Source organism: Dipodomys ordii, unplaced genomic scaffold, assembly GCF_000151885.1.
Source record: "Dipodomys ordii isolate 6190 unplaced genomic scaffold, Dord_2.0 Scaffold35, whole genome shotgun sequence".
In the NCBI taxonomy this organism is placed as follows: domain Eukaryota; kingdom Metazoa; phylum Chordata; class Mammalia; order Rodentia; family Heteromyidae; genus Dipodomys; species Dipodomys ordii.
Genome location: NW_012267251.1, coordinates 7,410,860 through 7,431,851, shown reverse-complemented (window position 1 = coordinate 7,431,851; position 20,992 = coordinate 7,410,860). Strand labels below are relative to the sequence as shown.

Sequence of the window (20,992 nt, the reverse complement as noted above, 5' to 3'; positions counted from 1 at the left end):
GAAGAAAGAGAGTAATGGCTCAGGGTAGAGTTGGGGAACACACCCAGATCACATAGGGTGCTCAGGGGAAGTGTCAGAACCGGGGAGAGAATGACCCAGGAGGACTTGAGGAAAAGCACAGCAGGCACAAGGAGGAGCTGGTGTGATGGGAGGAGGCCAGGGCAGGAGGAACGGAGGAGCAGTAGGGAGGACGGAGGAAAGAGGACAAAGATCAGGAGAGGGGAAGACTGTGATCCCATTTGGGACTTCAGTATGCTGAGACAACACTTGTTTACCCCCACTTCACAAACAAGGAAACTGAGGCTGGGTACGTTTTCTCAGGTTCCACAGTCTCCAACTCCACACATCTGCCTGGTCTCACGTGGTCCATGGGTAATTACCCCTGAAGCCCATGTAGAGACAGACTGTCTCTGTCTGGGAGCTCAGATGGGAAGGAATGCACTTTCTCAGAACTTTCTGTCTCCAGCTTGCTCTGGTATTAGATCCAATCTATGCTCTGGTATTAGATCCAATCTATGGCATCACAGGCCTGGCTGGAGACTTGGGGGTTCCATGAGCAGCATCAGGCTTCTGTGGATTGTTTAGGACCTGACCCAGCTCCAGCCAGGAACTCCACAGAGTGAGTGCTCACCACCTGTGTGCTCCAGGTGTTCCCTCAGGCGATCCCAGGGACCCCCGCTAGCTCCGCTCTAGAGTCCTTGGCTTCTCTGCCGTACTCCCTGCCCACAGCCCTTGCAGCCTCACCTTATACAAATAAATCTTGCTCTGAAGGTCCTTGAGATCCAGCTCCAGGTCAAATGTGGCAACTCCCTCCTTGGTGACTCTGATATGTCTCAGGTTGGAGACGGCACTGACGTACTGGAGGGAAGACCAACCATCAGATGGGCTCTCAGAGGTCTCTCTTTGGGACACACCAAATCTGTACTGGCTCTAGCCCCATCCCTGGCCCACATTACCCCAGCCCAGAAAACATTTATTTGTCTCTTTCACAAAAGGAAGACTTAAGTCTTTCAAGGAAGGAAATTCTCCAAGATAAGAGATCAGATCAAGAAGGCAGCCAAGGATCCTAGGTGACCAGGTACTCTAAGAACATGCCAGAGCTTCCCTAGTCATCTCTTCTTCCAGTCAATAAATATCTTGGTTAAATACTTATATGCAAAGCTCTGTGCCGCGTCCTATGTTAAAGCGGATGTGAGGAGGAGAAAAGATGGAGGCCTTCCATGGATGAAATGCTATTTTCAAGATAATGAAAATGAACTATGAACTGCTTTCCATTTCCAGAAGAAAAATTAGGCTTATAATTAAGTTAGACATAGGAAAGGACTTCACCCTCATAGTTTGTCAGATGCTAGAATTACAGTGCTAATGGCCACTGAAATTCCCTTCCTTGAAATCCTTGGATAAAGGCAGGTACCTCACATCTGGTGATGATCAAGGAGGTCCTTACTGTGTGTCTATATATAATTGGCTAAGTGCTGTTATCCATATCAATAACCCTATAAGGTAGACGTAACTATAATTTCCATTTCACAGATGAGGAAACCATACAACAAAGGCCCTTTGTCCGGGCCCAAAGTTGGGTTAAGTATCAAATTCAAGTTCCTAAACCTGATGCCAACTCAGAAGCCTGGGTCCTCACTGAGGACCACATGGAAGCAAGCTCTGGACTCCGTTGGGTTTCCCAAGGCCCACCTCCAAGGTCAGCTCCAGCAGTGAGGTCTCCCAGGGCCTGTGCCTAGGGGGGCAGAGGGTGTGGGCAGAGCCAGGTACCTGCGCCATCTTGTCCTCTTGCTCCTTCTTCATCTCCTGCAGCTTACGCAGCATGCCCCGGAAGTCCACAATGCCGTACTTCATGCAGATCTTCTCATAGTCCTTCCGGTCTGCGGTCATCAGAAGCTGCCATACCTGATCTGACTCCATCTTTTTCTCAGGGGCTGGAGGTGGGGCCCTGAGGAGCACAGTTGGCAGGTCAAAGGTCAGAGGAGCCCCAGGTATTGGCTTCCTGGCCTTGATACTCTGAGAGGTCCAGGGAAGCTGCTCTGTGTGTGCTTGAGGACATTGACACAGGGACAGAGATCTTTGGAGTTGACTACTGTCTGTTGCCAGAGATGGGAGACATATCCCTTCTCCCTTCTCTCCAGCTTTCAGGGGTGACTATGCCCCTAATGACCTATTGTTAATTTCTGATGTTTTTGGGGTGGAGTTGTGTAGCTCGCTGCTTGCATTGGAGGTGGAGGTAGAGGCCCATCCCAGCTGCTGGGGTTAGAGAGTGCAACCATGGTGCTTTCAAACTCTCCTGAGGACAGGTGCAGACTCACCTTTTTTTCAGCATCTTCCTCAAGTCCACCAACTCCTTTCTGAGGTCTAGAAAAGAAGGATTGAAGCTCCAGTCCTGGCAGGGATGCCCAGGGGCTGAACAGAGCTCTACCGCATGGCCCAGAGCTGACAACCAAGCTTTTGAAAGGAACTCCTGCAGTCTGGTGCTGCCATCAAGTGTGTGACCAATTGGCAAGCACTAGGTAAAAAGGACCCTATCCCACAAAAGTGCACGGGGATTTCTGACAAGTCTACCTACCTTCCTGGGGTTCCTTTTGCCTCTTCCGGTTCTTCCGAAAGCCAACTGGACCATCCGGGAAAGAAAAGCGTGAGTTGAGGCGACAAACAGGGAAAGAGGCAACATGTTTATGGTCTTTCTGAGAAACGCACTGAGTTGCAAAGCCTGACCTTCCCCCATTGCTCCTTTAAGGAAAGGCGACACTCCAGCAAGGAGCAAAGAACAGGGGAGCTGGCCATCAGGGGCTTTGGTGCCCTAAAAGGAAACTATCCCAAGCACCTTTGTATACATGGGAAGCCCATTCACAGGGCCACAGGGCCCTGGAGCTGACATGAATCAGACAAGTGGCCACTGGCAGCCACGGCAAATCACAAGACATCTAAAGGGAAGTTGTTCTTTCCATGCATCTGATAGTTGCCATTTCAGGAAATTGGCCCTATGTGGCCAAATATGTCAGACATATTTGACTGTTTGACTACTATTCCTGCAGTAGTTCATAAGCCTCTGCGTTATTTGATTCTTCTGAAGAGGTTGGAAAAACAAAACACCTCCCAGTTTCCCTTGCAACTAGCGGTGGCCATGTGGCAAAGTTCTGGCCAATGAGATATAAGCAAAAGCTTTCCCAGGAGTTTCTGGGAAAACTTTCACTTCCTTGAAAGAGATGTGGTTATCCTTGGGGCCAGCGTCTTTCTCCTTCTTTCTTCCTTGAACATGGGGTAAATTTGAATCTGCAGTTGGCATCTATGACTATGAGGTGATCAGCCAGTGAAACAGAGAATCCAGCTCTCCAAGACAGCCCTTAGCCCTGGACTCCAATCTCAGGACCTCTTACTATGTAAAGTAATTAAATATCTTTATTTCTTGGATTACTTGTAGTAGGATCTTTTTCTTTTTCCTTTTTTAGGTCCAAGACTGGGACTCGAACTCAGTACTTGACTCTTTTACTCATTGGCTGGCACTCTACCAACTAAGCCAAGCCTCCAGCCCCTTGGTAGGAATTTTTTTTTCTGTTACTTCTAAGCAAACCAATTGTAAGCAGAATGGAAAGATTAGATTTGCTTTTCCGAGTGGTATCTGTCTACCTTCTAATTGCTACAAGCAAACAATGAACACTGTGCAGATCAATCAAAGCATGTCTTGAGATAAAATCTGGTCTTCACGTTGCCTACTTGTCACCTCTGATGTATTAGTGGAGAAACTGAGGCCCAGAGAGAAGAGAAAGCTAGTTAGCAGAAGATCCAGAACTAAACCCCAGTGTCTAGCTTCTGGCCTTTTCCAGAGCATCTGCTTTTATAATCACACACAGACTTGATGTGTGAGTGGATGATTCTCCCCATGCCCTCTGCAATCAGTGGTCTTGCTCAGTGCCCCGTGCAGTGCAGACACAGGGAACACGCCCACCTTCGATGACTGTGAGCCTGACTGAGCACATGGCTTCTCCATACATGTTCAACGCTGTGCAGCGGTACAGGTCTGAGTCCTCTCCGGTCAGCTTGTTGATCTGTCGGGAGAAGAAGAGCAGGGCACAGGACTGGCACTTCCATTGATTACACGTGGCTGCGTGCTGGGGGTGGGGGTGAAGATGGCTAGCATGCAGTCCTTGTTCTCAGGTTACTCCTTACCAGGTAACACAGACACCCAAACAAAAACCTGGGTCTGGACAGAAAGCCCACATCCGTCCCATCAGAGGCGAGGTGGATTGGCAGAAGGGGCTCCCTTTGGGAGTCAGCTGGATCTGGGACTGAAAACAACCTGTGGTGCCTTACTCAGTGGGGGGCTTTGGGTGAGCTATCCAACCTCTCTGAGCTCCAGCATGTTCCCTTGTCAGAGGGGGACAGTAATAGCTCAAAGAGTAGTGAAGAGTCAGGATTAAGCCCTGTGATCCATATTAACTAATTAGACCATATTAATCCATCAATCCATATTAATTAGTCAATAGTATGCATTTCATGGTTCCTAGTTATTATGAATGTTAACCAAGATTGGTTTGAAAGAGCAGATGCCCTTGACTTTCAATAAGGTTGAGTCAAATCATTGCCAGCTGAAGACTACCTGTACCCACTATAAGGCTGATCACGAGCTGAACAATCATCCTCATAATAACATCTCAACATAGGCACTTTAATATTATCAACCCACTTTCCATATGAGGAAACAAAGGCAGAAAGAAGCAAATTATCTCTCCAAAACCAATGTGGTAGCCTAAGACTGTAACCCAGGAGGTCTGATGCCATGACTTAGGCTTGCCTCTGGTCTAAGCCATTTCCCAAGCTGAGGTATCTGTAACTTTCCAAATAGACTGAACTCCAGGTAGGAATGCCTCTTCTTCATCTGCAGATTCGAGGCCACCAAGGAGACCTTCAAGGGCTGGTCCTCTCTTTGGGAGATGGGCTCTAGAGCAGAGGAAATCTGCACCACTCACCTGTAGCACGTGCTCCTTGCTACCAGGGGCAGAAGAGATCTGGTACTTGCTGGAGTTGTGCAGCTCTCCTTTGGCATTCTGCCAGTGCACCTCAGGTTTGGGATCCCCACAGACCACTGCCCGAAAGATGGCATTTTTTCCTATGACAGGAAGAGGCAGGTGGAGAGTCCAACAAGTGGAGGGCAAAGTGACAGTATACTTCTCTGAGATTTTTAATTCATGTCATCCTCCCCACTCTGAAGTATTTCAGCTGCCTCTTCCAAGGAAGGTACCAGGCCTTGCTGGTCCCCTTGACTTAGAACCCCTAATACCAGATGGAAAGTAGGGGGTTTCCAGGGGCCCAGAAAGCAGTACTGGGCTGGCTTTTATCATGTATGAGCTTAGGCTCATGAGGAGCGATCTGGTTGGACTGTCCAGGCAGTGAGGGAGGCAGGCAGGTGTTTGACACCCACAATTAAACATCCCCAAACTAGGGATGTTTAATTGTGGGTATCAGTCCTCTTCTCTGGGTGGGGAGGGGGGGCGGGAAGGAAATGATGACCTTGGAATCGCTGGCTGTTTGGAGCTGGTCCTGAGACAATAAGATTCATCCTCAGAAATGACCCAAAGATCCATGCTAGGCAAAAATGTCTGGGAGCACCATTTCCTCAAGGGAGCCAGATGGTCTCCCACCAGGAACACCCCAGGGGAAAGCAAAAAAATGGACTGAAGTCCCCAAGGTTCTTCCCAAATCTAAGATCTCATTTCAGATTTAGAAAAACAATCATGCACAGTACCATTATGAGTCTTATGCCAGAATTCCATGAACTAAAATGTATGGCAGGGACCTGTGTTGGGAAAGGAGATTGAATCCCCACCTGTTCCCCTGAAAGCCTAGGTGGGAAATGGCTAGTGCTCACTGGCTAACGCTCTACCAACTGAGCCACACCTCCAACCTTCCTTCCTGTAGTCTTCTAGAACTGTCTTCTTCAATCTACCTATGAATCATTGGACATGTGCTGTCTGAGGCACGGTTGGGAGGCGGGGTTTAGATCGTACCTCTCTATAGCTGTGGCTTCGAGGCAAGAAGTCTCGAGAAACAGACTAGGAAACCCCACAACCTTGCTCCTTGGTTTGAATTTCTTGTCCTTGTCCTCTTAATACTACTTTCCTTCCTTCCTTTTTTTTTTTTTTTTGGTCTGAGACCAGGACTCAAATTTGGTACCTGAAGCTTTTGCTCATTGCTCTACCAACTGAGCCACACCTCCAGCCAACTTTTCCTCCTTCCTTCCTTCCTTCCTTTCTTCCTTCTTTCCTTCCTCCTCAGTATTAGTGCTTGAACTCAGGGCCTTGTGCTCTTGCTTGGCTTGCTCACTCAGGGCTGGTAGTCGCAGACAACTTCCTGCCCTAGCTTCAAACTATGATCCTCTAAGTCTCAGCCCCTTGACTAGTGCCCGACTCCCCTGATATTTCTCATGTCAGCATAGCATTCCCTACTTCCATTCTTCTCATCGTCTCTACTAGATATCCCAATAAGCAGATATAACATGAGTATGGGAAGGAGATATAACCTGATAAATGGATTCAGGGGCTGGGCAAACCATCCCCCTTGGGCACGCTAGGAGATGGGACAGCAGGACCCATGTCTTGCTCAGTAATGCCCTCTGGAGTCTCACCTTCCTGCAGAGCCAAGGTGACAGGCTTCTGCACAAAGTCTGGTGTGCTGCAGCCTTCTGGGATCTCTTCCACCAGCTGCCGGATGCTCACCCCAGGGAGGGAAGATTTTTTTAAGGCCTTTCCTGGAAAAAGTGGGATAGAGAGAGCAGGGCCTTCCTCCTCCTCTTCATCGAGTGTCCCTCAGCAGACTGGATTATCTGCCCACTCATCCAGGGAGTCAGGCCCCTCACTCTCCCATTGCTGGGTAAGGTCTTCCTGCCCACCTCTGACCTGTGAATGGGGTAACTTTCTAATGAGAATCAGGTGGCTGCCCTCTGGCTGTGTGAAGGGCGCCCTTAGGAATTAGCACAGGGCCTTGTGGGAAGACCCTGAATGTATCACTTGGGAAAAGCTCCTTTTCAGGAAATGAAAATTCACTCTGCACCCCTGACTCAGAAAAACAAATCAAAGCCAAAGCTGAAAAGAGCAGAGAAATAGGTGAGTTCTCAAATAAAATAAAATAAAACCTCTGACTTCCACAGTTTTCCCCTATCTCCACCTTGGTGAAGAGTTCCAATGGGGAGAGGGCGGGGCGGGGCTGGGGCTGGGGCGATGTTCCTTTCTCACCCGCCATGCTTCTGGCTTCTCCTTGGATCCTCCGTAGGTAGTCCGTGAGCACCTGAAAGTGGAAGGGGAAGTTTGTAGGAGAGGGCCAAGGCAGTCTCGGCCCACCCTGTCCACACCATCAGTGTACCAGCAAGTATCTGGAGTGGAGGTATCGGAAAGCTACTGCGTCCCAGAGCTTGTCTCCCTCCAAGGAATTATACCATTGCTTCCTGCAAACCAGTTTTCCAAAGACTAGGAAGGAGGCGGTTTGCTTCCCAGTCAGTATCTTTCCCAAGTAAGAGAAACAATGGTACTGAATCTGAATGTTTTACCCAAGGGCCCAACCACCAGAGAGGGTAAGACCCAGCTTTCCCAAACCTAAAAATCCAAATCTATTCAGGAATCTTCAGGCTTTAACAGCCTTGCCCCCACCTTTGCCTTGAAGTGACTTTCCTGGCCTGTTGGCTCCTCCCCTTACCCTGATTTTCTAGCAGAGCCCAGAAGCCCATCTGCCTCCCAATCTCAACCAATCTGGACTCCTTCAGATCTCAAGGACTGCAGAGGAGAGTCCCTGACTTGGCTGCCCTTAAGCTCTTCTTTACCCAAGCCAATGGGATCACCATAAATCCATCTGCTCTCCCTCCCAGCCTGTGAGTTATAGCGTCAGGTGAGCACAGCGTTTCTCAGCCTCTCCCTAGCACCACCACCACCACTATCGATTCTGGGTTGTTCTCAATGGCATCCATCTATGATGACCATGATATGTCACACAGGAGGGGCAGGGCGTGAGCTCTGGGATGGGAGGAGAGCCATGCATGTGTGGGAGGGAGTTTTGAAGGAATTCTCCAGCAATTCCACCTCCTGTGCAATTGGTCCATGGCCAAGTTGGTTCTATTTGGGGGACTTCAATTCCTGCCCAAAGAGCCTGGCCGTCGATATAGAATCACACAGGACAGAGCAAATCCCTCCCTCCAACTGGTACGCTTCCATTTCATAACTGCCCACCCGCTGACTCCATCAGCCCCAGGATGTCCCCTCAACCATCCACCCGCTGCCCCCCCAGAGTGCTGGAATGCCACAGCGCGCCAACAGTGTCCTGGAAAGGTCACCGCACCGCAGGCGCCACAGCCGCTGGGCCGAAGCGAGTCACAAGGGAAAGGGGGGGCGGGGTGTGCCAATGAGGAGAACTCAGACTGCCATGCTGGAAAAAGGGGTGCCAAAGTCTCTGCCGCACCATCTCTGCAATACAGTCATCTGGTAGAGGTGAACACATTGGCACCTGGCCGGTGCATTTCCCCACTCGTAGAGTTCGAGTCCTAACATAATGATCTTAGTCTCCATCTTCATCATCGTCACAAGCAGCTATCGGTGGATTACTTGGTTATTCATCATGCCTCTTAGTATACTGCAGACACAGCCCCTTCCTTGGCCTTCCGCCTATAGGTCCAGTTGGGAAGCAAGAGAAGAGAAGCCCGGGGTGGGAGGGTAGGGGTCTGATTTAAAGCCACCTGATCCTCTTTAAGAATACACTAGATTGGGTGAATGGTCTGTGACAGACGGCCATTTGGTAGAAGACTAGAGGCATGTGGCTCAACTCGAGAGGAAGGAGAAGGAAATGAATTCTTTCCTCCGCCACGCTTGTCCATATTCCAGAAGATTCTCAGTTCTCAGCTTAAGCAGCAACTTGGTGGCCTTGTAGCTACCTATCCCAGCCAGCCACTCAGCCCTGATCCCCAGCCTGTGCCCCTCTGAACTCTGGCAGGACCTACGGCTTTCCACTCCCAGCCTGCCACCTCCAACTTCTAGACTACAGGAAAAGCCCGTGGGTTTTTTCTCAGTTGCTCTGACCAGAGTGTACCAAGTCCCATCCCTGAAGTCCTTAGTCCAGACTGCTCGTGCGATTTTATTTTATTCTTTAATCTAGTTGTCTATCACACTCTATCCTAAGCAGAAAAATCAAAGCCAGGGCAGGGCTACGCAGAGAGGAGTCACTGAAATTCTCTCCTTCAAATAGGCATCTCAGCAGAAGATCAGCCAGCCACAGAATGTTCCTGGGGCTGAGCTCCTGCCCATTGGGTATGGAACAGGTCAATGTCTCTGTCTCTGTCCTCCTTAGCTTGAGCATGAGGGGTAATACAGTATGTCGTGGCCACTTACCTGAGTGCACCACTGGCCTCCACCTCCTGTCCACTCCCTCCTCCCGTTTCCAGCTGCTGTCTGCAGTAAGAAGCTCTGAGTCCGCGGGTGTAAGACAGGCGGCACTGGAGCAGATGTAGGTCACTGCTCACTCCCTCGCCCCTCCCACTCACCCGCCTCCCTCCTCCTCTGGCCCAGGCTTGGCAGGGCAGGGCCCCCAGTATGAATGTCCTAGGCTTGGAGGAGGACAGAGACGGAAGGGTCCTGTGACATCAGTCCATCCAGTGCCTTGTTTTGCAGTGTCTTAAACTCTTAGCTGAACGTAAGTTTGCTCCGTGATGCCTCATTTCTCTGGTCCCATTTAGCAAGGACATTGTCATCATCCAATGCCTGAAATTCTCAGCTAAGCTCATCCCTTGGGACCACTGACATCATCAGGCACACACATACATAAAGTCATTGTCCTTTTGAGAACTGCATCCCCAAAGTGGTACCTGTTAGTTAACAAGTGTTGAAAGCTCATCACAGACCTACACAGACAGAAGGGTGGGATCCCAATGGCTGGGTCTAAGAACAGCAGGGAGGGAGAAGACCCTGAGCACTGGAGATGGTAAGTTTTCATGTGTTCAGGTGCTCTTTTGAGAATGGGGGTAGGGGGGGGAGTGCCCAATGGGCTTTGGGCAGAGCAGATGGCTGGGGTTTTCAGGTTGTGTGGACGGAAGGTAGGAATCAGAAATAAGGTAGCTGGCAACAGATCTCAAGCATAGAGGAGGGTTGGCAAGGCCCAGAAGAAGGTGGTAAGGTCACTTTTGGAAGAGTCACATACTCCTTAAAAATAACAATCAGAGAACTCCTGTCTTACTCCGACAAACCAAGCTCACTCACGACTTCAGATGGAAACAGGGAGGAAGTTGGAGTTCAATTCTGGTACAGCAGGTACCTGGCATCCCAGCCACGCAGGAGGAAGAGGCAGGAGTATCAATAGAGCTCAAGAGTTTGAGACCAGCTTGGGCAATTTAGCAAGATCCTCATCTTAAAACAAAAGGTAGAGGGGCCAGGAATGGTGGAGCACTTGCCTAGCATGCCTGAGGCATTGGGTTTTATCCCCACACTCAAAAATCAACTAACCAATCAACAAGAGTGACTCAGGTGGAGCGGCATAGAAATGGGACTAATATTTCCCTCCAAGGGAGGACATTCAGTGTGTGTGCGTGTGTGTGTGTGTGTGTGTGTGTGTGTGCACACATGCGCACAAGCATGTGTGCTGGTCTTGGTATTTCCATTGGCTCAATTCTACCATTTATAGGAGCTCGCTCTGCATGTGCCCTGAGGAGAGGCCCCCACCTCTAAGGAGGTGTGCTGTGCATTTATATGTCCTTCCTGTGTGTTGACATTCATGTCAAGGGATGGTTTTCCATGTACAGAGAAAAATCAGTGTTCAACACCTACCCTATACTGGGTCGAGACTCAGTGACCCACTGTTAGAACCTCAGAATATAAGGGGAAGCAAAGGATAGACTCCTCTCAGAAAGCTTATAGTCTGGCTGGGCACTGGTGGCTCACACCTGTAATCTTAGCTACTCAGGAGGCTGAGATCTGAGGGTCACAGTTCAAAGCCAGGCTGACCAGAAAAATCCATGAGACTCATCTCCAATTAACCACCAAAAGACAAAAGTGTTTCTGTGGCTCAAGTGGTAGAGCACTAGCTTTGAGCAAAAGAAGCCCCAAGACCAGCACACATGCTGTGCGCATGTGCACACACACACACACACACACACACACAGCTTACAACCTGACCACCCAGTTCTAAACTAAGCTATATGGTTCAGGCTCTGAAGAAACCAATAGAAATCTGGAGGAACTGAAGCATGGAGACCTATGGAGACAGGTAAACTCTGGAAGCCACTGGAGAAGTTTGATCTCTTTGGAAAGGGTTATTGGAGTGGGGACAAGATCCAATTGACATTTTTTCAAAGCTCATTCCAGCTGTAGGCAGAAAAGGGCTTGGAGAAAGATAGAAGTGAAAGGCCAGTGTCTGGTTCTTAAGGCAATCCAATAACCCAATAATATTCTTACTTAAAGAGGGCCCTGAGCTCCAAGAGCCTCCTGGTGTATCATCCTAGCACTTCAAATGCCTTTACTGACTCCCAGAGAGTGGCAAGCTTGTCACTGAAGCCTGGAAAATACCAACAGACCTGTGAGTCACCTTGGGCTCTTCAGCCTGGCCTCCATTTCTCATGTTTTATGACCAGTCATGGTAGGGACTACTGCCTCTCTGTTCTCCATCATGCTTTGATCACTTCATTGCCATCAGATGACAGTTTTAGATCGCTAAGAAACTGAGATGAGTCAAATAGTTTTCGCCCATTCCTTATACTCTATCAAATGTAATGCCCAATAATATGTAGCTGTGCTTGGGAACTGTCCAGTGTTTTTGTGAAGATGAGACTCTTCAGCTGTGCCAAAGGTCCTGCTCCAGACACTTGTGACTCCCTGTGACTGGCACACAGAAGAAAGGGGTTGAGGTAGAAGTGTGGTTCAAGGGGAAGAGCTCCAGCCTTGAGTGAAAACGAGAACTCAAGCCTTGAGTTCAAACTCTAGTATCAGCAGAAAGAAAGAAGGAAAGAAAGAGGAAGGAAAGGAAGGAGGGAAAGAGGAAGAAAGAGAAGAGAGAAGGAAAGAAAAAGAAAAGAAAGAGAAAATGAAAGAAAGAGAAAGAAGAAAAGAGAGAAAAAGGGGTGAAAGGAGGTGCCAAGTCCCTTCTGGAAGGTTCCTGGCTCACTCAAGCCCACAGGCCTGCTGTTATGACCCTTTTCCTGTGACCTTCCCATTGCCCAGACTCCAGCCGAAGGTGGCCTGTCTCCAGCACCTCTGCAGATGACATATCTTTATCACATCCTTTGTTAGATTTTCCTTTGGGAGACCAAACCTGAGTCCTTACCTTCATGTCAGAAGAGCACAGGAGGTCTGGGTGTATGTCTTAAGTCTTCCCTCTTTGCTGGTGCCCTACAGAAAGGGCTCAGTGAGCTTGAGTAGGGACGCCGTTACAATCTATTAAAGTTCACCTGGCCCCACCAGGGGGAATGCATTGTATGGGAGGAAGCAAGAGGCTGAAGGCCTCTCTCTAGGCCTTTTTGTTCCCTGTTCCCTGGCCCATGTTAACATTCCATAATCCTGTGTCTGGCTAAGTGTGTCCCATAACTTGAAAAGCAAACATCTCCACATGACTGAGGAGTGTTTGAATTGATTGGCAAGCAAAAAATGGTAATATCCCACTGGATGAGCCAACCAAGATGCTCTCCAGGGGACAGTGTTGGATAGGGACAGCACAGGATTCTATTCAGCCACAATTCTCACTCAAGAAGACAGAGCTATGATAGCTGGTCAGAAATACCACTGCCCCCCCCCCTCCATCCCTGGGCTGCCTGTCTCTAGTCCAGCCCCTGGATTATTAGCTCATCTTTCTCATTCCACCTGCAGTGTAATGGATCCCGTTTGGCCTTGTTGGAATGAAGGCCTTGGAGACCCCAAGAGCAATTTCACGCTCACATAACTGCTTTCAGTCACAGAGAAACCTGAGTCAGGAGTCAATCCGCTAATCTGAAAAGGCCTTGTCCAGAGGCCTTTTGGGCTTGAGGCTGTGCAAAGTGACTCTTGAAATTCCCTCCCCCTCCCCCCACTCAGTGGGATAAACCGGGGGAGGTCCCCTTTTCCAGTTTTCTGGAGCAATGTGGTCACCATAGGCATCTTTTATTGGAACAGAGTAGATCCTTACAAAAGACCAGAGCTGGACTGAAATTCTGAGGACATCTAACAATAATGAAATAATAATAGTACTTGACCTTCATAGAGCTCTTGGTACATGACAGACCTTCTTCTAAGTCCTTAGATGTATTAACTCATTCAATCCTTCAAGGCAGAACTGAGGACTAATTTCATTTAATAGAAGGGGAAATGCTAGCAGGAGTATGCAGAGCCAGAATGTGGACCAAAGCAGAACAGCACCTCATTAGCCCTTGTCATGATGAGTGCAACTTCTCCTTTTAGGAGATGGGCTTCAGGGCCTGGTAGGGAGCAGGGAGACTTGCAGACAGCACATAGAGTAGTAACTTGGTTCATGGTTCACTTCCCTTGTTACTCCTCAGTAACACTAAATGCTATATCATTCAAGAAGGCTGTTCCCCCAAGATCCCATCAGGGATGAAGAGGTGAATAGTCTATTTCTGCCACACAAGACACACCCCCTCACTCATTGCTAAGGTTCCATTTTTTATATAGTTGGTCATTTAATTTTTGGGTGTGCTAGTACTAGGGATTGAACTCAGGGCCTGGGCAGTGTCCTTCAATTTTTTGTTCAATGCTCGAGCTCTATCACTTGAGCCATGCCTCTACTTCCAGCTTTTTGGTAGTTAATTGGAAATAAGAGTCTCATGGATTTTTCTGCTCAGGATAACTTTGAACCGGGATCCTCAGCTCTCAGCCTTCTGAATAGCTAGGATGACAGGCATGAACTACCACTGTCCAACAGGTATCCAGAATCCTAAAAAATAGATAGATAGGGGGTACCATTTTGCTTCCTGGTTGTACTTTTTTTGGCAATAAGCTTTATCCTCAAAAAATATATACTAGGAAAGGTTAAGGGGGGTATGGATCAAATAGCAGAGTGTTTGTCTAGCAAGCATGAAGTCTAGTGCTGTTATAAACAAACACAACACCTACCAGGAATGATGAGCAATTGAGAGGAACCTAGCCAATTGCAATATTAGAGACCTCTGTTTTATTTAATTTTTTTTTTTGGTCCGGTTGTGGGGCCTGAACTCTGGGCCTGAGCACTGTCCCTCAGCTCTTCAGCTCAGGGTTAGTGCCCTACCACTTGAGCCACAGAGCCACTTCCGGCTTTTTTCTTTTTGCTTATGTGGTGCTAAGGAATCGAACCCAGGGCCTCAGGCATGCAAGGCACGCACTCTACCACTGAGCCAACTTCCCAGCCCTTTAATTTGTTTTTTTCATATATATTTTATTGTAAAAATGCTGTACAGAGGGGTTACAGTTACATGAATAGGGTAATGAGTACATTTCCTATCGAGCATTGTTACCTCCGCCTTTGTTTTTCTCCTACCATCCCTTTCCTCCCCCCTGCAACTCCTTCCTCCACACCCCAAAATTGTAAAGTTCGTTTTCAATATAGTGTCTTGTACAATGTTTTTTTTTTTTAAGAAGAAATGATAAAGCCATCAGTTGGTAGTTCATGCCTATAATTCTAGCTACTCAGGAAGCTGAGATTTGAGAATCATAGTTCAAAACCAGCTTGGGAGGCAAATCTCCAAGACTCTTATCTCCAATTTACTATCAAAAAGCTGTAAGTAGAGGCATGACTCAAATGGTAGAACACATTTCTTTTTTTTGAGAGGGGGGCGGGGGGTCCGGTTGTGGGGCCTGAACTCTGGGCCTGGGCGCTGTCCCTCAGCTCTTCAGCTCAAGGCTAGCACTCTACCACTTGAGCCACAGCGCTACTTCTGGCTTTTTTCTTTTTGCTTATGTGGTGCTGAGGAATCGAACCCAGGGCCTCATGCATGCAAGGCAAGCACTCTACCACTGAGCCACCTTCCCAGCCCCCTAAGAACACTTTTCTTAAGTGGAAAAAACTAAAGGAAAGTACAAGGCGCTGAGTTCAAGACCCAGGAGCAACACACACACACACACACACACACACACACACGCTGATAAGACAGGGATAAAAATGGATGTGTTTTAAATATTTATATTTAACCATTTATCGCTTTATACTCATAGACATAAAATGCCTTTCAATGTAATTGTGTTATTTGGGGCTTGCTATAGGATTTACAAAGTGGTTAATTGTTGGTCAGTGCCTGTGGCCTGACATGGGAATGGACACAGAGCTGGTGGTCAGTAGAACTCAAGTAGCCTCTCCTCCCATCACTGATTTTCCTGTGCACATGCAGAGGACTCATTTGGAGATGATGTTAAGTCTCTTCGAGGACCAAGCCCCCCCCCCTCCCCAAGAGAGCTTCTGCCAGGCTCCAACAGGAATGACGGAAGCTCTCTCACCTCTCCAGAGTCTCAACACAGTGGCCACAGCTCCCTAAGCCTGAAAGGAGAAAGGAAGAGCAGTTGACTGGGAAGAAAATGCCCCTTGCCTGTCTCCTGCAGGACAATGCTGAAGAGGGGTCATGGATCCCACCCCACCTCACCTCACGGCAGCCATGCCACCTGGCCCTGACAACCATGCTGCCACCCTTGTCCTGGGGGCTTCTGGACCAGCCAGCAAGAGGCTGTGTGCTGGCAGGAGTCAGGGCAGGGGCTCCCTAGACATGCCAGCAGGATACTCCCATGAACCTTCACCTGGCTCCCGGCTAAATCGAGCCCTAACCAACTCCAAGAACCCAAGTCCGAAAGGCACTTTCTCAGGTAGAGAAACCAAGGCCAGCTGGAGCCAGGGATGCTAGGTAAGCAGCATGTGGAGGAGATGGTTCCTAAAAAAATCTAAAGAACTCCCTGAGACCAACGAGGGTGGGGAAGTGGGAGCCCCAAGTCCTGGTTCTGGCTGGGCTCTGGACACCCCGCAGAGCAGCCTGACTCAGACAGCTCAGATTAGAAACAGACCCCATCCCCTCCGGCTGGGTTTGGAGTACAATCCTTCTGCACTCTCCTTGCAAGGAGCTGCAAGGAGCTGTGCCACACATCTCAACCCTGCATGGCATCTGCAGCCTTTCTACCAACTGACACCCTCCCGCCTGACCTCCTGCTGGCCTGTCCTCACTCAGCAGACTGGCCTCATTCTGAAATGCTAACTTTCCCTGTGATCCTGTGATCCCCATATTAAGTGGCATCTCCATGTGACTGCATTAATTCCCTTCGGTTTCATACCACAGGACTGTCCCAGAGGCACGCCCCGCCTGCCTCTCATTTCTGGGAATTTTCCAAGGGCCCTAACCTACCTCTCCTTCCCTGAGACCACTCTCTAGTCCTGTTTCTGTGCCCAGGGCAATTCTCTCTCATAGGACATGTTTGCCTCACCTCATGCAGTCTCTAGGAGGTCGGAATGTGTATTTCCCCTGGTCCTTTCAAGCAAAAGAGAGTTCTGGATAAACATACACTTAGCAGACATCCACAAAGGAGCCTCAAACTAACCAAGCTCCTTGACATAGAAGGAAAGAGTCATTTACCAGCAAATCACCCTCTCACCCCCCGGGCGTTGTACCCAGAAGAGCGAAGAGTATCTTTGTGCTTTGCTGTGGTGTCAGTATTAGAGTGATAGAGGGTGGGTGGCTGTGGAGGAGTTCAAGCAGAGAGATCTAAAAACAAAACCCTTTTTAAAGAGAGCCTGTGGATATTGTAAACTGGTAAGATGGTTACACTGGAGCAGAAAAAAAGTCATCTGAAGCCAAGGCCTGTCTCCCTCCACTAGCCTAGTGTTCTCCAGGATGTGAGCTGGGTTCCCCATATCAGACTCGGGGTGCTCTGAAGACCAGGGACAGGGACTCATCACCCCTGGGTGTGATGCCCAGGGATGACTGACCTGTGATGGAAACTGAGGCCTAAGTGGACATGACTTGTCCCTGGGAGCCCTCACTCCTGCTAGCCAGCTGAAGGCAGGATCCTGGGGATGAGACCCCGAGCCCGATCCCTCTGCCTCTAGCATGGCTCCTTCCTTGGGGTCAGCTGTCCTCTCTCTGGCACCAACATCTAAATTCCCAGCAACCTAGCCACATGCAGCTGGTGGTAAAGATCAGGCTGAAACCTCATCCCTGACTATTGGCTTGGCCCTGGAGCCCTGGGCCAGTGCAGGGCACCACAGACAGGGCCTCGCCGAGGGGTGACCGGGCAGGGAGCTGCTGGAGCTTAAGGCCTCTGGAAGCTTTGCCACCAGAGGCAACTCCTCTGCCTAAGAAATCTTAGCACAGGGCCCCTCCTGTGAGGACTAAGGAGGAGACAGCATCTACCCTCAGGAGACCCTCTCCTCTGATGGAGAGTGAGGACACAGCCCCCCGTTCTGTGGGTAATGATGGAGGCACAGCCCAGTCAGACAGCTGCTGGCTGACTGCGGAGACACAGTCCCCTCCCCCGCCCCACTATCAGGTCACCAGGGAACAGTATCCATTTTATTGCTGTGGCGGCTCTCACAGCCACTCAATGACAAGCAGAGATGGAAAGCAGCCCGTGTGAAGCATCTCCAGTGGGTTACTATGCAGGGCACTTGGAATTACCATCTCATGAAATTATCTGCTTTAGTGGTGCTGTTTCAATGGAGGCTTGTGGGACCATACTTGTACTTATCACGAACTCTGCCTAGCTGATTCGTCTTCAGATTGGTTCCCTGCAACCTTTGGTTATCCAAGGCAAAGCAACTAGGCTTCTTGTCATTGAAATTATCTTATGCATGAAAGGTAATCACACAAGGGCATTTACTTGTTAATTTACTTTAAGCTCATGATTGAAAGGGGCCTGGCTTGTTCAGTGAGTTCAAAATCATACTTGGTGTTCATTTGTTCAATGACTAGGGTGTGAGAGGATCTACAAATAAAGCATGCCTGAGTCTAATCTGGAGGTAGGGGAGGAGGGAGAAGAGCAGTGGTTCTGCTCCTGACACTTGGTTTTATGTCTGGAGACTTGATGGTGAGCAGGACGTCCAGAAGGCAGGGGTGAAGATGCAGATTATGGCTCTGTTGATGGGACTGTAGGAGACTGGAAAGATGAGTACTCCGTGGGAACTACACAAATGGAAGCAAGGTTGTTAGACATGTTGTTGGTCCTAGCCTAAAAGTTAAGAATGAGGATTCAGGACGCATAGAGCAATCCTTTCCTGCCTCAGCCTTGAGGATAGCATTACCAAGTGCCATCTTCTCCTAACTCCTAAATGGGGATGAGAATTGGTTAACAATTATTCAGTTGCTCAATGGAGCCATGATGGATAGTCAGTTCACATCTTCATTGACTGTAACTCAAAAAGAATGATAACTCAAACCACCCAATCACAATTTGAGACTCCAAAGCATAGGAACTCCATCAAATACTAAAATGTTTGGTGCTGGAAAGGTGGCTCAGTGGTAGAGTGCTTGCCTTGCATGCATGAGGCCCTGGGTTCAATTCCTCAGCACCACATAAGCAGAAAAAGCCGGAAGTGGTACTATGGCTCAAGTGGTAGAGTGCTTAGCCTTGAGCTGAAGAGCTGAGGGACAGCGCCTAGGCCCAGAGTTCAGGCCCCATGACTGACAAAAAATAAACCTTAAAATATTCTCAGACACAATTTTTTTTGTCTCCCAAAAAACTATGTAAAAATATGTCCATTTTAGGGGCTGGGGGAAGGTAGCTCAGTGATAGAGTGCTTGCCTTGTATGCATGAGGCCCTGGGTTCGATTCTTCAGCACCACATTAGCAGAAAAAGCCAGAAGTGGTGCTGTGGCTCAAGTGGTAGAACACTAGCCTTGAGCTGAAGAGCTGAGGAACAGTGCCCAGGCCCAGAGTTCATGCCCCATGACCACAAAAAAAAAGAAAAGAAAAACAAAATATATATGTCCATTTTAGGTTCATTTCATGTCTCACTCATGGCTCTTTGAGTGTCTTTTCCAAAGATTAAAGCTAAATTCTGGAATGTGTGTGCTCTAGCAGAGTCCAGCAAATGATGGTGAGGTCAGGTATGCCTAAAGACTCCCACCAGGTCGGTAACTAGGTGCCCTGGTCAAATGGAAGTGCCACACTGGATTCCTACCCAAACTTTGTTGATAGGAAACCTGAAACAGTAGAGGGGAAGCAAATCTAGGGGACAGAGTGAATTCTGACTGATGGAATGTCCGAGCTGGGAATATAACCGGCAGACACGCTCCTCTTCACCTCCCTCTCAACATTTGGTCTTCTGTTTTGATACAAAAAGATCTAGAACTATTTGCCTTCAGCCCTGCTCAGTTCCCTATAGACATTCTTCTCAGAGAGCCAGAAAAGATACGAGAAGAAAGATGGAAAAGGGAGGAAGGAAGAAGGGGAGAAGGAGCTAAGAAAAAAAAAAAAAACCCAAAACCAAGCAAACAGGAAACAGAAAAAGAGGATTCTACCCCTAGAAGAATACCCTTAACACCAGTCCCGGGGAAAGGTGTCAAGCCCTCTGGTTTGTTTAGCTCTATGATGCCGTTTGGTGCTGTTGGCTCAGCCTGCATTAAGTGATTTCAGGCACCCACACTGGTGCATCTCCCCCTTAAGTCCCTACCTCCCGTTTCCTAAACCTCCATGCCTCCCTCATCTCTGCAGTTTATTCTGGAAAAGGCCCTGGTCTTAGAGCATGTCCCCAGTGACCACCTGTCAGCCTAGTTCATTAGATGCTTGCTCCTGGGAGATTGACGGGAGCCGGCTGGATCTCATTAATGCCCATGGCGGAAAAGGGCTTTGCTGCCTGGTGACTGATTTGTGCCCCTAGAGGAGCTCGATCAGGAACCACTTGACAGTCTGCCAGCATGGTGGCTTCACAGAACCAAGAACCTGAAGACCTGACATCCATTCTTGGTCAGTCTTGGATCCCTCTCTGTAGAGTTTCTCTGGTGCTTGAGGAAGTTCTTCAAGACCCTCAGCCCCATTTCTCCTCATTGTGGGCCTGGGATCTGATCCATGTGAGAAGGGCGGAGGCCCTGGGCCTGGCGTTCTTTCTCAGAGCTACCTTGTCTGATGGCCTTTGCTCTGTCCCCTCTGGTAGATCCATGATGATAGGATCAAGGCTTTCATTGGCTTCTCGGGGAGTGGGTCTCCTTGGGTGCCTCTTTCAGCTTAATTGACAAAATCGTGTGGATGAAAAGCTATCATCTCTGCATGGCGGGAGGAGGGGGGTTGCAGCTGGACAATTGAGAGTAAGGGATCAGCCTGAACTACAAAAAGAACTGGAGGTATGGCTTCACGGTAGGAGGATTGACTAGCAAGCTCAAGGCCCTGCCTGAGTTCAAATCCTAGCACCATCAACAAAACGTCACAAGTCTAGGTAGCATGAGAATTTAAAGGAAGAGGAATTTTCATGTCCTGTCTAGCTTTCTGAGGTTGGTTTAAACCAGACACAAGCTAAGTAGAATTGAGAATGTCAGGGAACTTGGTATATGGTGCCTTGGGTGGTCAACAATATCATTTTCTGTTACAGGGGTGACATTGAGCATTCTCTACATAGGATTCACAATTATGCAGACCTGAGCCCAAGTCTTGGTTGTCACATTTCCAGATCAGATGACTTAAGCTCATTGAGGTATCCTCATTTGTGGAAAGGGCTAATAATGTTATCAGTTGATGGCTGACTTTTGAGCCAGACAGACTTTTTATTACCACTCTGTTACCTAGCTGGTGAGCCTGGAGTGGGTAGAGCAGAGGAAGAATGAGATCAGATCTTATGGAAGAAGCAAAGGGACAATGGTCATATCAGACTACAAGGACATGGTAAGGACCTTGATTTTCACTCTGAGTGATTTGAAAAGCCATTGCAATGTTCTGAATAGAGAGATCACAAGATCTGACTCAAGCAGCTAAAGGAATATTCACCTTGACCACTGGGCTGAAGATATAGACTGGAAGGAAGTAAAGGTCAAAGGAGGGGAACCAGACATGGCTGGTAGTAATCTCATGAGCAAGTGAGATCTGGGACTGTGGAA

The 20,992-nt window shown here is 48.7% G+C and overlaps 1 protein-coding gene across 1 annotated transcript in view; it reads right to left on the bottom strand.

Moving 5' to 3' along the window:
• Positions 1 to 12,300, bottom strand: part of Igfn1 (immunoglobulin-like and fibronectin type III domain containing 1) — a 46,352-nt gene extending 34,052 nt beyond the window's left edge. The window contains exons 1-9 of the mRNA XM_013017308.1: positions 12,295 to 12,300; positions 7,239 to 7,290; positions 6,632 to 6,754; positions 4,977 to 5,116; positions 3,956 to 4,055; positions 2,576 to 2,620; positions 2,319 to 2,364; positions 1,771 to 1,948; positions 745 to 858 (exon numbers count right to left, since the gene is read on the bottom strand). Of these exons, the coding sequence (XP_012872762.1) occupies positions 745 to 858; positions 1,771 to 1,948; positions 2,319 to 2,364; positions 2,576 to 2,620; positions 3,956 to 4,055; positions 4,977 to 5,116; positions 6,632 to 6,754; positions 7,239 to 7,290; positions 12,295 to 12,300 (804 nt within the window). The remainder of the gene's footprint in view (positions 1 to 744; positions 859 to 1,770; positions 1,949 to 2,318; positions 2,365 to 2,575; positions 2,621 to 3,955; positions 4,056 to 4,976; positions 5,117 to 6,631; positions 6,755 to 7,238; positions 7,291 to 12,294) is intronic.
• Between the last annotated feature and the right edge of the window lie 8,692 nt (positions 12,301 to 20,992).